The 20502-nt window shown below is 44.8% G+C and overlaps 1 protein-coding gene across 1 annotated transcript; it reads right to left on the bottom strand.

The window, feature by feature from the left end:
• Positions 1 to 1856: 1856 nt before the first annotated feature.
• On the bottom strand, positions 1857 to 19665 carry CASC3 (CASC3 exon junction complex subunit). The gene is made up of 14 exons (XM_033091238.1): positions 19272 to 19665; positions 18843 to 18870; positions 18490 to 18527; positions 9322 to 9480; positions 9082 to 9233; positions 8403 to 8579; positions 7538 to 8223; positions 6180 to 6244; positions 5755 to 5869; positions 5415 to 5513; positions 4945 to 5159; positions 4203 to 4325; positions 4004 to 4045; positions 1857 to 3554 (listed from the first exon to the last, which is right to left on the bottom strand). The coding sequence occupies exons 1-13, from the start codon at positions 19500 to 19502 to the stop codon at positions 4022 to 4024; spliced, it is 2112 nt and encodes a 703-aa protein (XP_032947129.1). The 5' UTR covers positions 19503 to 19665; the 3' UTR covers positions 1857 to 3554; positions 4004 to 4021.
• Positions 19666 to 20502: the final 837 nt, after the last annotated feature.

Below are 20502 nucleotides of genomic sequence, written 5' to 3'. Positions count from 1 at the left end.
AGGAAACTGGCTGGAGTGGCTTGGAGCTCCCCAGACATTTTATGAACCAAATAAGAAGAGGGAGGGCTCCACTCCCAGCACATGCCACAGTTACCAGATTAAGCTGGTTGCCTTGGTAACCTTCTCTCTGGGCAGGATTTGGGATTGTCAGGAAGGGGAAGAATTGGGGGGTGTGGAGGGTGTGGGAGCTGGAAATAAAAGGGTCAGAGAGACTTCTGGAAACTGGAAGCTTTGGGAGCAGGACTCCAGAACCTCTCCAACTACTCAGGGGTATCAGGCAGAAATTAATTCGAGACCTTAAATCAGGGAGGAAAGCCAGCATCAAGTCACGGTCCTTCTTGAGCAGCGGTGGTACTTGCCCCAACTGCACACTGAAATCCAGGGGAACTTTTCAAAAATACTGAGGCCCAGGCCACACCCCAAAACAGTAAGTGCTATGTCTGAGATGGGGCCAAGGTTTATGGTATTTTTTGGAAGATCCCCAAGTGATTCCAATAGCCCGTGTTGAAAGTCACTGCCCTAGAGGGACACCCCTATCCAAGGGGGCTGCAGATGCTGGGAGACAGCTTTGAGATTAAGTCTTTGCTGTTCTGAATCACTCACAAAGTAGCTGATCTGTGTGCTGACTCCAAGCGGGAGGAGGGCTGGCAGGGCACCTACACTCTATCATGGAAGAAACTGAAATTGAGGGAGAGATGGAGGCAAAGAACTTTTGAGAAATCAGCCCATGGATTCTAGAAGGGGATGAGGCAAGGCTGATCTGTCTGCCCCTTACACTCTTTCTGCCCACTGAGGCAGGCTGGGAGGGCAGAGAACCTAGGGCCTTTGCTGAGCTTGAGTTTCTTCTTGCTGAGCCAGTTACCAGGGCAACAGAGAGCAATGGGATCTGAGGAAGCAAGAGGCAGGGGTGAGGGGGAAGCATCTGAACATGCTCAATCCTCCTGCCAGTAACCCATCGCCAAGGGTGGGTGGCATTCCTTGCATGACCCCAGATCAGGCCCTTGGATACCCATCACCCTGAGGGGAGAAAGGAAGCAAACTGACTTGATTTAAACAGGAATTAGGGATGGGGGTCATGAGAGTCATAATCCTCCAGCCGTAGAAGCAGCACCAAAGGGTATAGGGAGAGTCCCAACTGTCATTTTAAGATGTGCCATGATGCCCATGTCCCCAGTGCACAAGGATTTGTGGGACTCAAGAATAGATGCTGTCAGCTGCATATTCAATTGCTCCCCCCAACTGTGGATTGTCTCCACAGCACCCAGGATCGGGAGGAAATAGTCAATTCCAAGTTACAAACTGCCCCGTGCTCGTCAGAGATCAAGTGGCCGAGGTAACAGACAGCACGAGCCGCAGCTGGTGGTCTTTCAATTGCCCCTCCTCTCTCCCTGTACTAAGACTGACAGAGCCTCTCCCAGACTGTGGTCCTTGGCACTTCAATGTCAGCACGAGTCTTTACTTTTCAAGAAGCTAGCTAGCTACCTGCACCTCCCTCAGCGAGGACCTAGCACAGTAGTACTGCCGTGTGGCACATCACCCTGGGAAACTTCCATGCCTAGCACAAAAGAAGGCAACAGGGATACTATGTGCATCTGAGTAAGCAGCATCTCACTACTTTTTGTCCCTGACACTTCCAAACTAAGATACTGCATGATATCCTGGTGTCTATGTGGCAATGTGGCTAGGAGATAGTGGATGGGAGTACAGACACAGGCGCTCACAGGGGCTCCTCACCTCTCTGGGCTTCCATTTCACAAGTCTGAGCTGGCTCAAGTTGTGCCTGTGACTCTGAGGAATCAAGGAGTCCTCCTCCCTCCCTCTAAAATCAAAACTCATACAAAACACTGGCAAAAAAGCCAAGTTTACAGTCTAAATTTTATTATCTTCAAGTCACAATGCTGATCACAAATATGCACCCTTTAAAACTGTAACAAAAACAACACACATGGAGAAATTCTTGCAACGAAACACAGCAAACCAACAGAGACAACTGTCACAGTGTCTTAAGGTCTGGGAATCCGGGCATGCTGCCCACAGGCTTGAGGAGAGACATATTCAGGTTTAAGGCAAAGGGAACAGCCTACAAAAGGCACAACCACCAGCTGCCCTTGGAAGAATCTCTTAGTTATTTCCTCCTGAGGGTTACAGCTTGAGTGCCTCTCCCACCTCCCCACCACACCTGTGACTCAGAGTGGTCAGGCCAGCTGCGCAAGAGAAGGAAGAGAAATAGTGACATTACTTGGGGACACAGTTGTCACCTTCTCCCTCAGGTTCTATAGAAAGACAGGGACAGTTACCCCTGGCAGACAAAAGTGCTGCAATAGGACTCTCTTCCACAGAGGCAGCAGAGGAGTGGTTCAGCGTCATGGATAGGGAGGAAAGGAGAGGGGAGCCCTTGCCCCCAAAGCGACTGGCTTCCTTAGGCCTTAAGCCCAGGTGCGGTATCTTCTATTTGCAAGGACAGTAGAACTTGAGGAAAATAAGGTAGTAACATCTAAACACTTATAGCAGGAGAGACACGGAGAAGACCTATTACGAAGGGCAGGGTAGACTGCTTGCTGTATACTATTTGCCTCCAGAGATGCATTGGTCCACAGCAACTGGAAAAGGGCTGTGATAGGAGGGATGGAGAAAAGAAAGGCAGGGCCCTCTAATTCCACTTACCTCAAAGACTGAGCCCTGAGGACTGTGTGAATACACATCCCTAAGGTGCAAAGGCTCTCACTGCAACCTCCTTATCTCACAAAAACATCTGGTTTGCCATCCTTCCCTACTGCAGAGACACTGTCTTCAGTAGAGGCCTGAACCCTATCAGTGTACAGGAACTGATGGAGGCTCAGACTCCTAAAAACCGAAATCAAAAAGGGTTCCTGCCACACACTTTGAGCTTTCCTCCACAGTGGGACACTCGGTGCAGACAGCTATTTCCATCGAGTTAGAGGAGTTAAGAGAATCCAAGTATATAATAACAAAAGCCAACCAAAAATGAAAGGCCAACTCTTTGCAGACTTGGTGGGAAAAGAGTAGCTGTGCAGGAAAGAACAAAAAGTGAACCAAAGGAGCTAGCAAACCAGAAAAATGAACTTGCTGATTTAAAAGGAGCGGGGGAGGGAGTAAAGGAGAGGGGGAAGGGAGATACTGATTGAGATGAAAAGAACGTTAATTTACGAATGGCAAGCCAGGCTTTAAAAACAAACACCTTAGAAAACAAAACAAATAGGAAGGAGCCTCCTTCCCTGGGAGCTGAAGACACTTGTATTTCCAAAGAGAAAGTGAAGAAAAGCCAAAGACCTGGGCTTCTAGATGTCGACTCAGAAGCTTGGGCTGTCTATATCTCTGCTTCTCTGAGCACAGCCAATTCAAAGAGTGGAGATGAGGAGAAGTCCACGTGTTTGTCCCTTTGTCTAACAGAGCCTGTCCTCAGAGGAACACAGGGGTCCTCTTCATTCAGCTGCTTGCTGGCAGGAGCCACCCTCTACCTTTGAAGCGTTCCTGGTAGTAGACAGCCAGTTGTAGCTCTCTTCTTCCCTGGTTTCTCATCTCTTCTGTTCTGACTGGGGTGGAGAAAAGGGAAGAACCACCAAAGTGTTAGTGGACCTTCTGGGTATTTACATGCTGTTTTCAAAAAGCCACATTCTAAATAATGTTTGAAAACAATGTCCCTAAAAAAAACAAAACAAAACCCCCATGGTGTTTCTCCTTCATGACCTTTAGAATTGGCTCTGCTCTAACACCTCAATTTTAGATTTCCTCTTTCCTTAATAAAAAAATGCAGCTTCCCAAGTGAAATTCTGCCAAGTTAACAACAGTTTCTACTTCAACCCTGATCAATGCATTCATGATACAAAGAAACCGGCAAATTTTTGGGACTTCTTTAAGCCTCCCCCAAAGATAACCCATGATTACAACTTAAAGCATTAATTAGGCGATGGTTTGATAAGCAAGTAAGCATGAGCATTAGTTTTAAGAATGTTGTAAGAGTCATAGTAAGTTGTGCACTTACTTTTATATCATGTTAGATTTAACTGGAACCCCTGCTTACAACCTGAAATAATAAAGTTGGAATTTGTTACCAGGTCATTAAAAAATTTTTAAGACTGTTTTCCATAGAAACACATCCAGAAAAGGAGGAAAATCTTATGGAAAAAAGGCAAGCTCACTGACGTAGGCGGTGCCCTATGCATGGAAAGAAGCTCTCATACCTCAGGTGGTGGGGGCTTGATGGTGACTGGCTGGGGAGTCCTCCGGGGTGGGGAGGGCTTTGGCTGCACTTGCTGCTGGGCGGGGTTATAGTAAGTCACTCCTCCATATACCTGCGATGGGGCCTGGACACCCCAATAAGCCAGAAAAAAAAGTTAGGAATTAATCGAAATTATAACGAGCAGAATACATTTTTTATTCAGGCACAAAAATAAGAGTGTTGGGGAATTTATAATTTTTAATTCTCTAAGCTGCCCCCCTTTAAAATAAAATGATTAACTTCAGCCTTAGTATGTCCTAATTATGCTCTGGTTCCTACTTCTTCAAAATACTGCCCAGCGTTCTCTAATTCCCATCATCAGCTGCCAAATGGAAGAGGCTGAGCTCAGTAGTGACACTCCAGATACCACATGGTGTCAACCTGCTGGGAGTTAAGCACTACAGGGAGGCGTAGGGCTGGTAAGTAGAATAGTTTCTTTATGCAGCTGAATAAATGGCCACCTAAGATGAACTAAAACACTTGAATGAAATACCATTAAAGAAATGAAAAGGAATAAACAGATGATGGGCATTACATAAGCTGCATTTCCAGCTTTTGACCACCAAGAGGCGTCCTGGCACCACATGCAAATCAGTGGCACTGAAATAAAATGTTTTCTCAAATGTCTTGAACATTCTCCCCATACCATGTTCTGTCTGATTTAAAGGATGTGTCTAGAAAAATCTGCTCACCAGCCATCTCACCTGCGTATTGGGATACAGATGAGGCGGTGGTGGGGGAGGCAGTGCCCCTGGAGCATAAGGATAACTGGGATTACCAAAGTTCACGACGCCTGGAGCAGAGAAGTAAGTAGGAGCAAGCAACTGCTGAGGCGGTGGCTGTCCTGGAGACATGGACACGGGCGGGGGGTAGAGGCCGGGGTTGGGCAGAGGTGCTGGTGTCTGATGGGGATGTAAACCTGGACAGGAGAAGAAAACAGAAACTGAAACAGAAGCGAACACCATATCCACGGGGTGGCCTGGCTGGCCTGCTCAGCATAAACAGGTTCAGGATGGCAGTCCTTGGGATGGACCCAAGAGGAGTTTGTTGCCCAAGCAGCCAGAGTGGCCAGCCTCAGAGGGAAGCAGCACAGAGCTCAGAAGAACGGGCTTTGTAAGCCCCCAACACACCTCCTCATGCGCTGGAAGCATACAAGCAAAGGTGTAATGCTTACCTGGGTGGGGAAGGTGCATTTCTGGCTGCACAATCATGCCCTGAGGAGGCAGTGGGGCAGGGCTGTCACCATGGGTATAGATTGGTCCCTGGAACTGCACTGTAAGATATCACATTGGGACTCTCATAAACCCTCACTCTTCCACTCTTCATATCACATGGACAAGTCTCCTTGTCCCCCAAACCCTTTAAAAGATGTTCTCAATTTTTCATGTGACGAGAACAGCAACCCATGATAACCACTGAGAGATCAGAAAGGAAATGCAGGAGGCAGGAGGCTGGTCTCCTTAGATCACTTCACCCTGCCAAAAAAAGTACCCCGACAGTAAGAAAAAACTCACGCGGATCATAGTAATGTCCTTCCATGATACTGATATGCACAGGAGGGGCAGGCGGCTCGGGCACAGGTCTTTGCCGCTGAGATGAATAGCGTTTGGCTCGCCCACCCTGGACACCCTGAAATAAAGAAAGAGGGCTGAGCAAGACTTCCAGAAACTGACTCTCATGTCAAGTTCCATCCTCCTTTAGCTGCAAAACACTTTGTATATGGCAAGTGTTTATACAAAACATTTGCAAAACGAATTGAAAAAAATCAAGATTTGAACCTAAACCCTCACTCTACATTTGTAGAGATCCAAATTAAAAGAGTCATGGGTCAATCAATGGAAAAACTGACTTCAAGACCTTATCTTGGTTGAAACAATGAACAAGCTATTACATCCAGCCCCCTCCCCATCCTCCATCTACCCTTCTTCCCCTTCTGTACCATTTCTTCCATCCGGTTAAACTGAGGTGGAGGTCCTGCTCCCATGTGTATATGGTTGTGAATACCTGTAATATACCAAAAAAAAAAAAAAAAATCACTGCTGCAGAGCAGACAGATATGAGTGGGACTCAAAGATACCATCAAGAAAATGACAGGGTGAAGAACCCAACGTGAATGGCTTTCTGCTTTTAAACCAAAAAAATTCCTTTTAAAACATCTGTTTCCTGTCAACACCAGCATTTGGAAATTTGCCCCCACTGCCCACCATTTTAATATAGCAATAAAGCTTTTGAACATGAAAAAAGATTACTTCAGTGAGAAAATACAAATTCAAATTTTCTCCACCAAATACTTCCCTGTACAGAACCACTGGGAGGTTACAAGTAGCTCATAGTAAAAAATCTTAGCCCAAACGTTTCTGAGAAACAAGTAGACAGGGGAGGGATGTTCTGTAAATCTCCCTGGTTATTTCTGGCCACAGGGTCTGAGCTGGAAGTTTGGGAAGAGATTCCCCTCTGGGTGAAAATGGCTCAGGACAAAAAAAAGGACTACATCCTAGGGACTGTCTTCCAATGGTAACAAGACTGGTAGGACGGTGTACTCCTCTATCCAAAGATCAACTCCAGATTCCAGTTTAGGCTACTTTGGTTTTGGTGTTCAAAAACCATGTGCACCAGAGAAAGATGCTGAAACTCCCAGTCTGTATGAGGATTTCCAATCTTTGTTCAAATTATGTTTCAGAAACGAAGGAAAGAGATCCTCTGATCGATCTGGTTGGAGGAAGACAAAGAAGGACGGACAAAAGAGGTGACATCTAGATAGGTCCTAGTCTCTAGAACTAGGCTGTCTAATGTACTTGCTAGCCACATATGACTATTGAAATTTCAATTAATTAAAATGAAAAGTTCAGTTCCTTAATCACTCTGGCCACGCTGCAAGTATTCAAAAGCACCATCATTATGGAAAGGTCTATGGGCACCCTGGTTCTAGAAGATTAAGGAAATCAGAGAGGCTTCCCTTTCAAAGAGATGAGAAGACACTCATCCAAATTCAAATGAATAGGCTTCTGCCTTCAAATTTTAACCGTTAGCTTAAATAACAACACTGCTTTCTGAACTCAGGAGCTCATTATTGATGATTGATCAGTTAATAGAAGGCAAAGTAGTGGGGTAGTCTTGGGTAACACATAAAACTGCTGAGATCCTTGGATGAGTACACATAGGAATCTATCTGCTTCTTGTAGTTAATGACAACACAGATATTTGTCACACACCACATCCCTGAGAGATGTAAGTCCATTGCACCTAAACCCAACGATGCAAAGAAAAAAACCTAGTTACTAACCCTAAGGTACCTACCCCGAAGTTCACGTGGTTGCAGAAATGAAGGCTGCCCTGGACTCCAATTCTGTTCTGTTATATTTAGTTGTGCCACATCCTGCTCAAGTCCACCTGTAGTAGAATCCACTGGAGTCTCCCAGTTCCCAGTCTTAGCAGGTGGAGGAGGAGCAGTTTCTGGAACTGGAGGTGCTGGGGTCAGCCCTTCGGGTGCAGGGGGCACCTCCTCTGCAACCTTCACTGCATCTCCAGCTTTGATTCTGGTTCTTCTCACCCGGGAATAGGATTTCTTCTCAATAGGCCTGTCAGGGGCTGGTGGCGTAGTGTCAGGAACAGGAGCTGGTATCTCTGAGGCCGCCTCTTCCTTCTCAGGACTGCCAAGCACTTGAGCATCTGCTTCTGGAGATGGATCCCTCACAGGAGTCTGTTCTAGGCGTCGTGACCGGTAACTAGTCTCATGTTTAACAGTCTCACCAGAACGGCCACCATGCTGCCCACCAGCGTCCACAGGCCTAAAACCAGCACGACCTTCCTTGAAGCCCCCAGATCGCGAGTAATTCCTGGGAGCAGACATGCGGCCAGTTCCTGCAGCATTCCTATTGATAAATGTCCTTGGCGGTAGGGTGCCCCCAGGACCCTGGTGGCGATGGGACTTGATTGACCGCTCACCAATCCAGCTTGGATCTTTTTGTGGAGGACTCCCAAACCTGAATAAATGGAATGGAGAAAGACTTAAGAAATAACAAAAGGGACCATGAGAGATATAAACTAAGGAACAGGGAGACTTCCCACATTCCTCACCCATTCAATTATGGGCTAAGATGGCATTTTAAAAAGCAGAGTTCTTTCTACAATACCAATAGTCTAGGCTCCAAAATTTCCTCACCTGGGTTTCCGGATTCTTCGGGGTTTGATGTCATCAGGATTGTGAGCTGAACGGATGTCATAGCCGTAAAGAGCAATGAGTTCCTGTCGGGACTTTGGAGCCTGTTCATCTTCCCGGAACTTGTCATGCTCCCAGCGACCCTCATCTTTCCAGAGTTTTCGCTGACGCCCCTTGGGTCTGATAAAACCAGGGGAAAGTGTCTAACTAAAGATGTTAATGAAACAAACAGGGTTGAGCAGGGAAACAGGAGCTTCGTGTAGTCTCCCCATCTCCCCAGACAGATTCTACAAAGTGGGCCTCCCAAAAGCAAGAGTGGATCACAGGCCCTCGGGGCCTGCCAGGCTCAACTGCAACAGGAATAGAAGTGAGGCAAGATTTCACTTCCAAGTACGCAGCACCTTGGAAACCTCTCTCCAATAAGGCAGCCTATACCAGTACTTCATGTTCCAGAGACCAGATTAAGGCAGGCAGTGGAAGTGTGGGTCTGGGTCCCAGCTGCTCCATCAAGACTTATCCAATATTCTAATACTCACTTTCCTCATTTGTGTAAGAGAAATAATAATACTTACCTTAAAGTGTTGTGAGGAGTAAGTGAAATAATACAGGTAAAGCACTTTGCAAAGTGCTGAGGGTAGGGCAAACGCTAAGTATGTACTAAACAGCAGCAAGTGGCCGTTACCTGACTTCCTCCTCCTGAGTTTGCCCTCGAAGGTCATGCTCAAAGAAGAGCCCTTTCCGAGGGATATATGCGGGGTTCTTCCGATCTTCATCATCATCCAAATGCTTGGGGCCCTTTTTACCCGCTTTGTTCTCCACAGGCTCTGTGCTCTCCTGGAGGACAGACAAAGGCCTCGTACTCCCTCCGCAGCTGACAGACCCTCTTTCAGCCCCCAAATGGAGGCCTTTGGGAGGTACTGACCTGTCCATCCCCGCTCTGCCTCTCTCCTGTCACAGTGCCTTTGCTCTCAGGCTTTTCTTCTCCCTTTTCTTCTTTTGCTGACGAATTAACAGCATCATTGGCTTCTGATTTCAACTCCACTTTGGAGTTTTCCTCTTCACTGTATTCCCCTTCTTCACCCTGAAAAAAGTTTTCCTGTCAGCTGTGGAAATAGGATCTAAAAGGTGCATATTTTTATTTTCCATTCTTTAGAAAACATTTTCTAACAAAATTAAGAATTAAAAGCAAGCATGTCAATATTCTTACTAGAATTTCTAGAGGATAGGGACACTGTAAAAATAAAATCACATAAAAATATACCCAAAAAGATAACCTATATGTCCACATATACACATGCTAATATTGATCCATATAAGCTTTCTAGGAAGATATGCAAGCGACTGTTAACAGTGGCAGCCTCGGGAGAAACAGCCTAGGGAACATAGATGGGAGGCTTTAAAATGCCTCGCACACAGAAGGAGCTTCGTCTTTGTTAATTTCTCTCTCCATGAATTGTCTTTTACACATGCAGTGTCTCATAACTATACTCAAGTTGTGAATTCTCTCATCTTAAAATAGCTTAGAGCATACTCCCAACCTTTTAGATTACATGGACCCCTTTTTAGGATATAGAAATTTAATGGATCTCCATGAGGTAGCAGCTCAGTAGTGTATCCACTGACTGAGAAAACAGGATAATTTTCAATAATACTTTCAAATAAATTTGTTTTATTAATTTATATATTCAAAATAGTAGTATGTAAAGGTGAGAGAGATATATTTAGTCTATAGATAATGAGAGCTGAGCAGGTGGATTTGCAAGCCCCTTATATAACCTCATCATTTAACAAGACACCATTATCCTCAAGCTGGAAAATAGTGGCTTACATTTTTATGTTTATGATATGAGTACCCAATTTTCTGCAGCATGAGATCCCCTTAGCCAACAACTCTATCCAGAATTATATAATTATAAAATTTTAACTTGGGAAACCTTAGAGAACAGCTTAGAAATTGCACCTTAGAAATGAAAAAAACATGAAAGCCTAAGTGCTCTCTCTCCTCCCCACCATCTTTTTCCCTTTCTTGTCACATCAAGATTAGATAATCCTGCTTGTGACAAAGAAAGCATTTCTGTCCATTCAAAGGAGCGTCCTTAATCCATTCTCTAAATAGAGGCCACTAGGAAGGGTTAGGTGTGGCTAGTTCTAGGCAAGGAACAGGAGCAGCTCAGGCTCACACTAAGGGGGAATGGCTTTAGACTAGAGTTACTCTCATTTCCTGTCCCCCCAGGACAAGGACCTAAGGTTAGCCTAGGGAGGATGCTTTAGACCTGTGAGAACACAAACAAATGGGTTCGAGGGAATGTGGTCTAGTCCCCACTGCAGAGTGAACATGGCAGGGTACCAGTACATCTTTGCCACCTGGTAGACACATGTATAACTGGTCTCTTATTCTCCTCCTGGGTCTGGCACTTGACCTGAACCATGTACCCTTGTACAACTCCAGACTTAGACCAGCCTCAGAAATCTTATCAGAGACTCATTGTAAGATTCCCGATGAAGCAAGAAGATCTCAAGCTCTAAGTTTCTGCCTTTTCTTCAAATACAGTTGAGTCAGTCTGATTGGTCCACACAAGCTGATTATTATAATTTCCCTTCCCCATTCTTCCCTTTTCATCACCTGGGTATTTTGGCCTATAAGTGCTTTGGGTTAGGATTCCCAGAAAGGTGATACTGGTATCAGTTTTCCCTCCTCTTTAGACGGGGATAAGTGGGTGGTAATTATTCAGTTCTTTCCTTGATCCTGTAATTCCTTGCAGGTTCTGAAGCAGAAATTGCAAGAATCTTGCTTGGTATGTGTGTGTGACCTTAATTCATTACAACCCACCCCTCCACACACATACACTGAATGAATTCAAACATCTTAAACTAATATCAACATGATGAATGAGGGAACTTTGTTTTATGCTCTTATCTCCTGTGGTCTGTGGTGGAATATCAAATGAGGCAACTCATAATTACAAATGAGAAACTAATTTTGTATCCAGGGCAGGACAGAAAAATACAAATAGTACAGTGCTGAGGAGATTCCAAATTAGAGTCAAAGTCTGGTCTAACTAAAGCCAAAGTGCTACTCTAGGAACATGCTGCTTTGGCTAAGGGCTGACATCAAACTCCTTACTGCTAGTTCCACCATTTCAGTGAACACTCTTCTCAGCTCGACTCCTTCCCTGGCAGAATTCTCACTACAGAGGATTTAGCTCATTCTTCCACTTCCCACATATCCCCGAGGAAGGGGTGGAGATGGTGTCTTCCTCGTTTCTCAATGTCTCTTCCAGATCTAACACCTCTTCCAGATCCAGCCTTGTTTTAACCTGCTCCTGTGGGCTCCTATTACCTGGCTATCCCTCTATGCCTCCGCCTGGGCCCACCCTGTCAATGCCTTGAAGACTTCAGCAATGAGTTCAGTCTTCACCTCTACTTCAGTCATCCGTTTCCATGGCCACACTTCAGACCACTCTTACCTGTGTGGATGAAAAAAGGGGTTCTATGGAAAGTAACCTCACAGGGTGATCTAATCATAAATTCCTAACTGGGCAGGTCATGGTGGGTAGTCACACCTCAGGCATATAACTTCTTTAGTAAAAGGTTTATCTTTGCCTTAATTAAGCCCTGTTTGTTGCTTCTGTGCATCTAGGTTAACACAACTTTGAAATAAGCCACACTCAGGAGAGCACATAATCTTGTTAACTATCCTATAATCCAATCCTTGCCTTGCTTTCTCCCACCTCTCTTATCTACTCTAATGTTATAGCAGCATTATTCGTAATAACAAAAAAACAGAAACAATCCAAATGTCTATAATAGATGAATAAATGAACAAAATGGGGCACATCCATACAATGGAGTATCATTCGGCCATAAAAAGGAATGAAGTACAGATATATACTTCAACTCGGAAAACTGCTACGTTAAAGAAGCCAGTCACAAGAGTCCACGTATTACATGATTCCATTCATATGAAAGGCCAGAACAGGGAAATCTCTAGACACAGAAAGTAGATGTGTGGCTGCTTGGGGCTGGGAGGGATGAGGATGGAGGAACTGGGGCGGAGGCTGGTAACTAAAGGGTACAGGGTTTCTTTCTGAGGTGATGAAAATGCTCTGAAACTGTGGTGAGGGCCGCATATATTCGTGAATATACTAAAAACCACAGAATTGTACGCTTTAAAGGGATAAATTGTACGGCACATAAATGTCAATAAAGGTTTTAAAAAAACCCTGCCTATTATTCCTGTTCCTACAGAGTTTTTCCCTTACCCTTTCATCTGCAACTTTAAGATATCAACTCCCTTGACCTCCCCACCTTCTCCCTCTTGGTCCTTTCCCACATTCACTTCCCTCTCTGAATCCATTCATTTCAATCACTAATAGCACTCTCCGTTCTCTTACCTCTCCCATGTGCCCAAGACTGGATCAACTCAAATGGCTCCCCTCTCTAGGCCTATCAGCAGACTACTGGCCACCACTGAAAGAGTTAAGATAACTTCACATATCAGTGCCACCTCCAACCTCAGCTACTCAAACCTCCTTTAGTCTTACCACTCCTACCTCGCTCCTCCACCCACTTCCTTCTCCAAGTCTTTCCTTCTATTTCACAAAAAAGGGAACACCAGCTTCTTCCCCCCGCCCCATACCTTTCCTTCCCACCTCTCTGTCATTACAACGGGAGATGTTTCCCTTGTCTGGTTCCTACTTCTCCCATATTCAGTCAAGAACACCAGTACATGCATTATTACTCCCTCCCGTTTCTTTCCCTTTCTACTCATTCCTTCAATCTTTATTGGCCAACTTTAAAAAATAACCACCAAACCTTCTCTTAACCTCATAGGCTTCTTTCCAGCTACCATCTCTCTAGCCTCCCCTTCACATAGTCAAGTTTCTTTAAAAAATTTTTCTTGAAAGATTCTGGGAAAAGGGTAGTAGCATAGTTTTTGACGTCTTCAAATCTCCACATGAAATGGGAGCTTTTAGACAGCAAAATCAAAACCCTTCTGACAACATTTACAAAACTACGTCATAAGGTATCCCTAAGACCCCAAAATATAAGCACGTAAGAACAAAGCACCAACAGCCATAAGACCTGCATCTGATTGTGTCAGGGACAGAAAGCAGAGAGAAGTAAATGGATCTGAGAACAGGAGAACCCTGAAACAATCAACAGGGAGTCAACAAAAAGCAAAACTGAGAACAGCTGAAACTAGGAGGGAGTTTACTGTCTCTTACAGCATGAAGATCCTGCAATAAGAAGGTCTGAATGGGGCTAGTCTAACCCCTCTGAAATATTGAAAACTGACCTGACTACCAAGGATCCTTTCTAGGATAGGGTCCCACACCGAAGAGAAACTGTTGAGAGGAAGAGGGATAAAAGGAATGAAGGAAAGAGAAGGTACAAAACAAGTTAGGGAGGGGAACAAAAGCAGGAAATCTCAGAAAGCAAGCCACTATATATTCTTAACATTACTGGAAAACAACAGAAGAGAGAGCTCTATGAAGTTAGAATAAGCCATTCTGAGTTACTTCTAAAAGATTAGGAAAACTAATTTTACAGAAAAATACAGAGGTCAAATACCATATAAACGTATTGTAAGGAAAAAAAAAAGTAGAATAGTATTTCTACAGACAATGGAAGCGTGCCAAAAAGACATGCATATAGGGCCGGCCCAGTGGCTCAGGCAGTTGGAGCTCCATGCTCCTAACGCTGAAGGCTGCCGGTTCAATTCCCACATGGGCCAGTGGGCTCTCAACCACAAGGATGCCAGTTCAATTCCTCAACTCCAGCAAGGGATGGATAGTGGGCTCCGCCCCCTGCAACTAAGATTGAACACGGCACCTTGAGCTGAGCTGCCGCTGAGCTCCCGGATGGCTCAGTTGGTTGGAGCGCATCCTCTCACCTACAAGGTTGCCGGTTCGACTCCCGCAAGGGATGGTGGTGGGCTGTGCCCGCTGCAACTAACAACGGCAAATGAACCTGGAGCTGAGCTGCGCCCTCCACAACTAAGACTGAAAGGACAACTTGACTTGGAAAAAGTCCTGGAAGTACACACTGTTCCCCAATAAAGTCCTGTTCCCTTTCCCCAATTAAAAAAAAACAAACAAAAAACAAGATGCGTACATCAAATCAAGACTGTAATTTTTATTTCCAAATGAGCTAAAAAGACATTAAGAAAATTATGTGAGGCATGAAAGAACATCAGTGAAAATTAGAAAAACTCAAAAATAAAATGAAAGAACTCAGGAAGGTGTTGGAAATTAAAGAAAAAATCATTTCAAAAATAGTATAAACTAGAAAGAACACAAAAATGAATACAACAGTAATGCCAGAAGAGAATAAAAAGTGGAAAGTATTTAAAAATCAAAAAGAGGGGTGAAAAAGAGGGGTGGTCAGTTGGCTAGAGCACAGTGCTCATAATAACCAGGTTGCCGGTTCAATTCCCACATGGGTAGGGAGCTGCGCCCTCCACAACTAGATTGAAAACAATGACTTGAGTTGGAGTTGATAGGTCCTGGAAAAACACACTGTTCCCCAATATTCCCCAATAAAAAAAAATTAAAAATCAAAAAGAAATGGGGGCAGCCAGATGGCTCAGCTGGTTAGAGTGCGAGCTCTGAACAACAGGGTTGCCAGTTCGATTCCCACATGGGCCAGTGAGCTGCGCCCTCCACAACTAGATTGAAGGCAACAAGCTGCCGCTGAGCTGCTGGAGGGGCGGCAGGATGGCTCAGCTGGTTAGAGCACGAGCTCTCAACAACAAGGTTGCGGGTTCAATTCCCCGCATGGGATGGTGGGCTACGCCCCCTGCAACTAAGACTGAAGGACAACGACTGGATTTGGAGCTGAGCCGCGCCCTCCACAACTAGATTGAAGGACAATGACTTGGAGCTGATGAGCCCTGTAGAAACACATTGTTCCCCAATATTCCCCAATTAAAAAAAAAATAAAAATGGAATAAAGAAAAAGATAAAAAGTATTACAAAGGAAGGGTTAAATACTGAAGACAAAGAATATTTAGGAATTCTATGATATATGCCGTGGAGCACATCTATCTATGAACACTGACCTACAATGACCAACACCAAGACAAATGCTAATAGAATTACCGGACCTTAAAGAAAATATCCTGAGTATACCTAAAAACAGCAAGTGACTTGTAAGGGAAAGAAAATTAGGTGATCATCAGTTTGGCTCAAGATAAAATCTTTGGTTCACACTGTCTTTCCATGAATCTGAAAACACCAATTTGCAGGACATACAAAGGACAGAGGGAATGCATTGAATTGAGTGAGCAACCATCAAAATATTTTCAACAGATAAATTGTAAGAAAAAGGATGAAAAACTAACCTGTAGGCTAAGAGATATATCAAATTTTAAGAAATAGGCAAGACTGAACTGTAGTGTCTAAGTATACACAGCTAGTAACCAAGAAGAAATGCAAGCAAATAACAGATTACTATGAAAATCAGGATAGCAAATCTTTTTCTCTAATCTAGACCAGCACAATCCCATAGTGTTTTTATCTGTGCTGTCCAACACAGCAGCCACTAGCCATATGTGGTACTGAGTATGTAAAATGTAGCTATTCCAACTGAGAAACTCAGTTTTAACTTAGCTTTAATTAATTTAAATTTAAATAGCCACTTTTGGCTGGGAGCTAGCACAGGTTCCTCAATCTCAAAACATCCAAAATTTAACCCACTACTGTCCTTCCTGAAACCTTCTCCTCCTGTGGTCCCATTCTTAGTGAATAACACCCTTCACCAACCTGGGCATGCCTTTGACTCCTTAGTGTAGGCTTCACGTTCAATCAATCGAGAAGTTCTGTTAGTACCACCTAAATCTCTCAAATCGGTCTACATCTTGCCAGTCCCACTGCCATGTCCCTTCATGTTCCTTGGACTATCCTAACAACCTCTGAACAGCTCTCCCTGCCTCCAGTCTTGCCTCATCCACAATTCATCCACCACACTTAAGCCTTCAGAAGCCTTTCTTTCCTCGCTATTAGGATAACATCCAAACTCCTGTATATACACAATGTTAAGCTGCTATAAATTCAATCACAACTCACTGAACACTCCAAACTGCATGGTAGTCTTTCCAATGTTTCTATTCTCTATTGACTACTCCAAACATTCCCTGCCCCAAAACCTCTCATCTCCCTTTTACTCTTTGCAGACAACTTCACTGACTTCAGAGAAAATAAAAGTCATCACATTCTGTCAATTCCGAAACCTAAATAACTTTCAGTTCTGTCCACTTCTATTTTCACTGCCACCATTCTACTCCATGCCAAACTTACTGCTGGCCTAGACTTCCACAATAGCTTCTTAACTAGCATTTGTCTCCAATCTTGCTGCCCTCAAATCAACTCTCCCCACTGCAGATAAAATTATTATTATAAAAATTCGCAAATTTTACTGTGCATAAGCATCAACCTAGAACCTTGTTAACACGTGTCTCAGTCTTCCTTCCCTCTGAAGATTCTGTTTCAGGAGGACTGGCCAACTGAATTTTCTCACGCATGGGTTCCTTAGATCTGAGAAAAACTGCTTTAAAAGTTAAGTCTAATCATATCACACTCTTGCTTAAAACCCCGTCATATTTTTTCACTTCCTTGGGATAAAATTCAAATACTTTTTAACCTGTCCTACTTATAAGTTACTTTCAGATTTGGACTCGAACTCATCACTTCCCATCCAGTCATACTAAACTCCACACTCTCCAATTCATCATGCAGTCCATTCCTTCTAGAGCTTCCCAGACAGTGTGCCCTCTACTTAGAAAACTATGCCTGGCTGTCTCCTACTCATCCTCCAGGACTCTATTTTAATACCCTAGACTCTCTAAGCGTTTCCAAAAACCCTAACCCCAGTTAGTTGCTCCTGCTCTGTGCTCCCAAAGCATCCTGTTTCCAAACGGGATCATGGCACTTACCAAACATTATTATAATTACTCAGCTGTTTTCCTCTGCTGACCAAAAATGTCAATTCCACGAGGGTAGAACCACGCCTGTCTTTTATTCCAGTGCCTAGGACAGCTCCTGGCACGGAACACGTACTTAATGAACAGAGCAAGTAAGCCTCTTCGTGACCTGGCCCCTGCTCTCTAATTTGCCTTTATTTCTGGTATCCATCCTGTCCCAACAATGTTCCAGTCATACTTTCAAGTTCTCAATCTTCTCTCATGTCTCCGGGCTTTCGCACCCATTGTTTCCTCTGCCTAGAACATGGTTTGCCTGGCTAAGTCCAATTTATTCTTTCCTGAGTGCCTAAGATGTATTCAGCATCCAGCCATTAGCACCCTATTTAATCCTATCCTCCAACAGTTGTCACCAATTCCTATCACTTCCTGAATGTTTGTCTCATTTCCTTACAGTCTTAAAATTTCTAAATTTAGGAACCCTAAATTTAGGAATTTTGTTAGTGTTCCCTGTTGCATCACCAGGGCTTAATGGAAAGCCTAATATGTAGTGACAGTTCTTTAAAATTTATAGAATGAACTTTTGATCCAGTTCCTCTTGTACATAACCCCAAGACCCAATCCAGAACTCAGGATTCTGTTCAACAACCCTAGGAAACAGCCATTCTGATGGCATCTCTAGTAGTTTATCCAATCAAAACAAGTAAACTCACAAAAGCTTTGGCTTACGGAAACTTAAGCCCCATCTATGAACTGAAGGATGTTTCTGACAAAAACCACTCTGAATCCTGCCCTTTCACTTAAAAAAAGAAAACAAACCAAAAAAACCCAACTGGCTGGCTTCACAACCTAGGCAACATAAAACGAACTGTCAAATGTCCTGTGAAAGGCTTCACAATGTTCTCATTTTTTTATTTAGAACTTTATCTCCTTCAGATAATGTGTGAAAAGCCAACAACAATGTAATACGTGTGGCCTAAAGAGGCTTGTACCAAGTTTCCTTCACTCTTACTGAACAAGAACTTTGTTAACAGTTTTTCAAAAGCATAAATGAACAGTGCACAAAAAAGTAACAAGAAGGTCACAGTACTTTTAAATCACAGGGGCATACATGTTTTCAAAATACATTTTCCAACCTACACCAAAGGAAAAAAAACCTATCATACTCACTTCTGAGTCTTCTGCACTTTCATAATCTGAGAGAACAGCTGAAACAAAACAGAAATATGTAAAGAAAAATGCAGCAGAAATTATATTTCTTCACTGCTTGCTGTGGTTCAGGCTAAAAATCTCATTTAATTCTGACATCAACCCATGAGATAGATAAAATTATAGTTCCCAATTCCAGATAGGAAACAGGCTCAAAGAGTGACTTGCCCGAGATCACACTGCTAAAACGTACGCTCTCAAGCACTACGCTACAAAGAGCCACTCTGTGTCAAACTCCCCCAAATCCGTAAGAGGATCTCAATTGCTGGAAAAAGGTGACCTGAGTTTTGGGGCACAAAACTCGTGTTACTCACCATCGCCTTCGATGCCATCTTCACTCTCCTACAAGAAAGAAGTCATGGGTTAGTTCTGTGATTTCCAGAGGGCGGAGAGACGACGACTCAACGCAAAATGGTTGAAAAGGGGGATGAGGTCTTGCACATCTTCAACAAGTAGCATCCGAAGGAGGGCCGGTCTCTTTGCTTCCAGACCCAATTTCTGAATCAACATTTGCTGTCCATCTGCAGCGCTCTGCCCCGCCCCCCGCAGAAATCCCCAACCCCCGCCCCGCCCCGCCCCTCCCTTAGGGCTCCGGCTGCAAACCGCACTCAGCTAGCTGTCCTCTATCCCGACACTATGTGCCCCAGCACCTACCACCAACTCCCAGCCTCCCATCACCACCTACACCCCGCCCCCAGGCCGGGACGCCACCTGCCCCGACCCGCCCCGCCGTGCGCACTCACACACTCCGACTCCTCAGCGCTCTTGGCACCCCCGCTCTCTACCCGCCGCAGATGAAGGGCCCCGGCTCGGCCTCCGCGCTGGGAAGGCAGCGAACCGCTGCCGCCGCCTCCAGCGCTACCGCTGCAGCTCCCGCCGCCCCGTGCCGGGGAACCTCCGCTGTCTGAGCCGGAAGCACCAGACTCTTCGTCTTCGGTATCCTGCGAAGCGCGCTGCCGCCGCCGGTCCGCCATCTTACGGAGAACGGCCGTCGCCAGCCTGCTCCTTACGTACGCCCGTCGCAGGGACTGCCGGGAGGCTAGAGAGCTACTCCCAGCATGCTTTACGTGCGGCGCTGACCGCCCCGCTTTTAGAGCGGGGCTGGCGCTCTGCGGCACGTTTGCGGGGAGCGGGATTACGTAAGTCGATGACGTGAGGGGGCGTGGCGCGTCCCCTGACTTCCCCTGGATAGGCCCCGGGCGAGCGGAGCTGTTTGGCAGCGTCCTTCGGCTCCTCACCCGGCCATCTTGAGCTTTCCCGGTGAAAAGCGTCGACCTGTCATAGCTTCACTGCGCCATTGGAGCTGTTTCATGGTTTCCTTTTTCCATTTCTCGTTTCTGCCTACATTTGAAGCAAATCATTTTACTCCATTTATTTGTTTTGTAAAATCACGAGTCAAGGTAAACCTCTAAAGCCCTTGTGCTGCATCAGATTTGCCACACCATCCCATTTTAAGCTAAAGGGCGGAGGAGAAACCAGTTGTCTGCAGTGAAGCCCGAGGACTTAGTGCTGCAGTATTTTCCCCGAGGTCTCATTTTTCTCGTCCCTTTTCATGTGTCTTCCCACCCCAACCATCCCCTCTCCCAAAGTGCTGGTATGATGCTAGTCTTAAGATTTTAGAACCCGCTTACAAAGAGATGATCATAGGAACCCGTTGGTTCAATATGTTGACATGATTTCCTTCTTGTTAAGGGTTACCAGACGGGTAGATTAGGGAATGCCTTGATTTTGACAAGGCATTTATCAGCAATGAAATCAATATATTTTCTTTGGACCATAATGACATACAAGATGTGTGAGCTAAGTTATCAGTGCACCTACAAGAGTGCACGTTAATATATTGAACAGAAAGGTCACTATGGCACAGTACAGGATTCTGTTGTGTGAAATATATTTACAAATTATGTATGGTTAAGGATCCTGATGCTTATCAAATTTATAGACAATATAAAACTAGAAGGCATTCGGAATGCC

This window comes from Rhinolophus ferrumequinum, chromosome 21 (assembly GCF_004115265.2).
Source record: "Rhinolophus ferrumequinum isolate MPI-CBG mRhiFer1 chromosome 21, mRhiFer1_v1.p, whole genome shotgun sequence".
Taxonomy (NCBI): domain Eukaryota; kingdom Metazoa; phylum Chordata; class Mammalia; order Chiroptera; family Rhinolophidae; genus Rhinolophus; species Rhinolophus ferrumequinum.
This window is presented reverse-complemented; position numbering and strand designations above follow the sequence as displayed.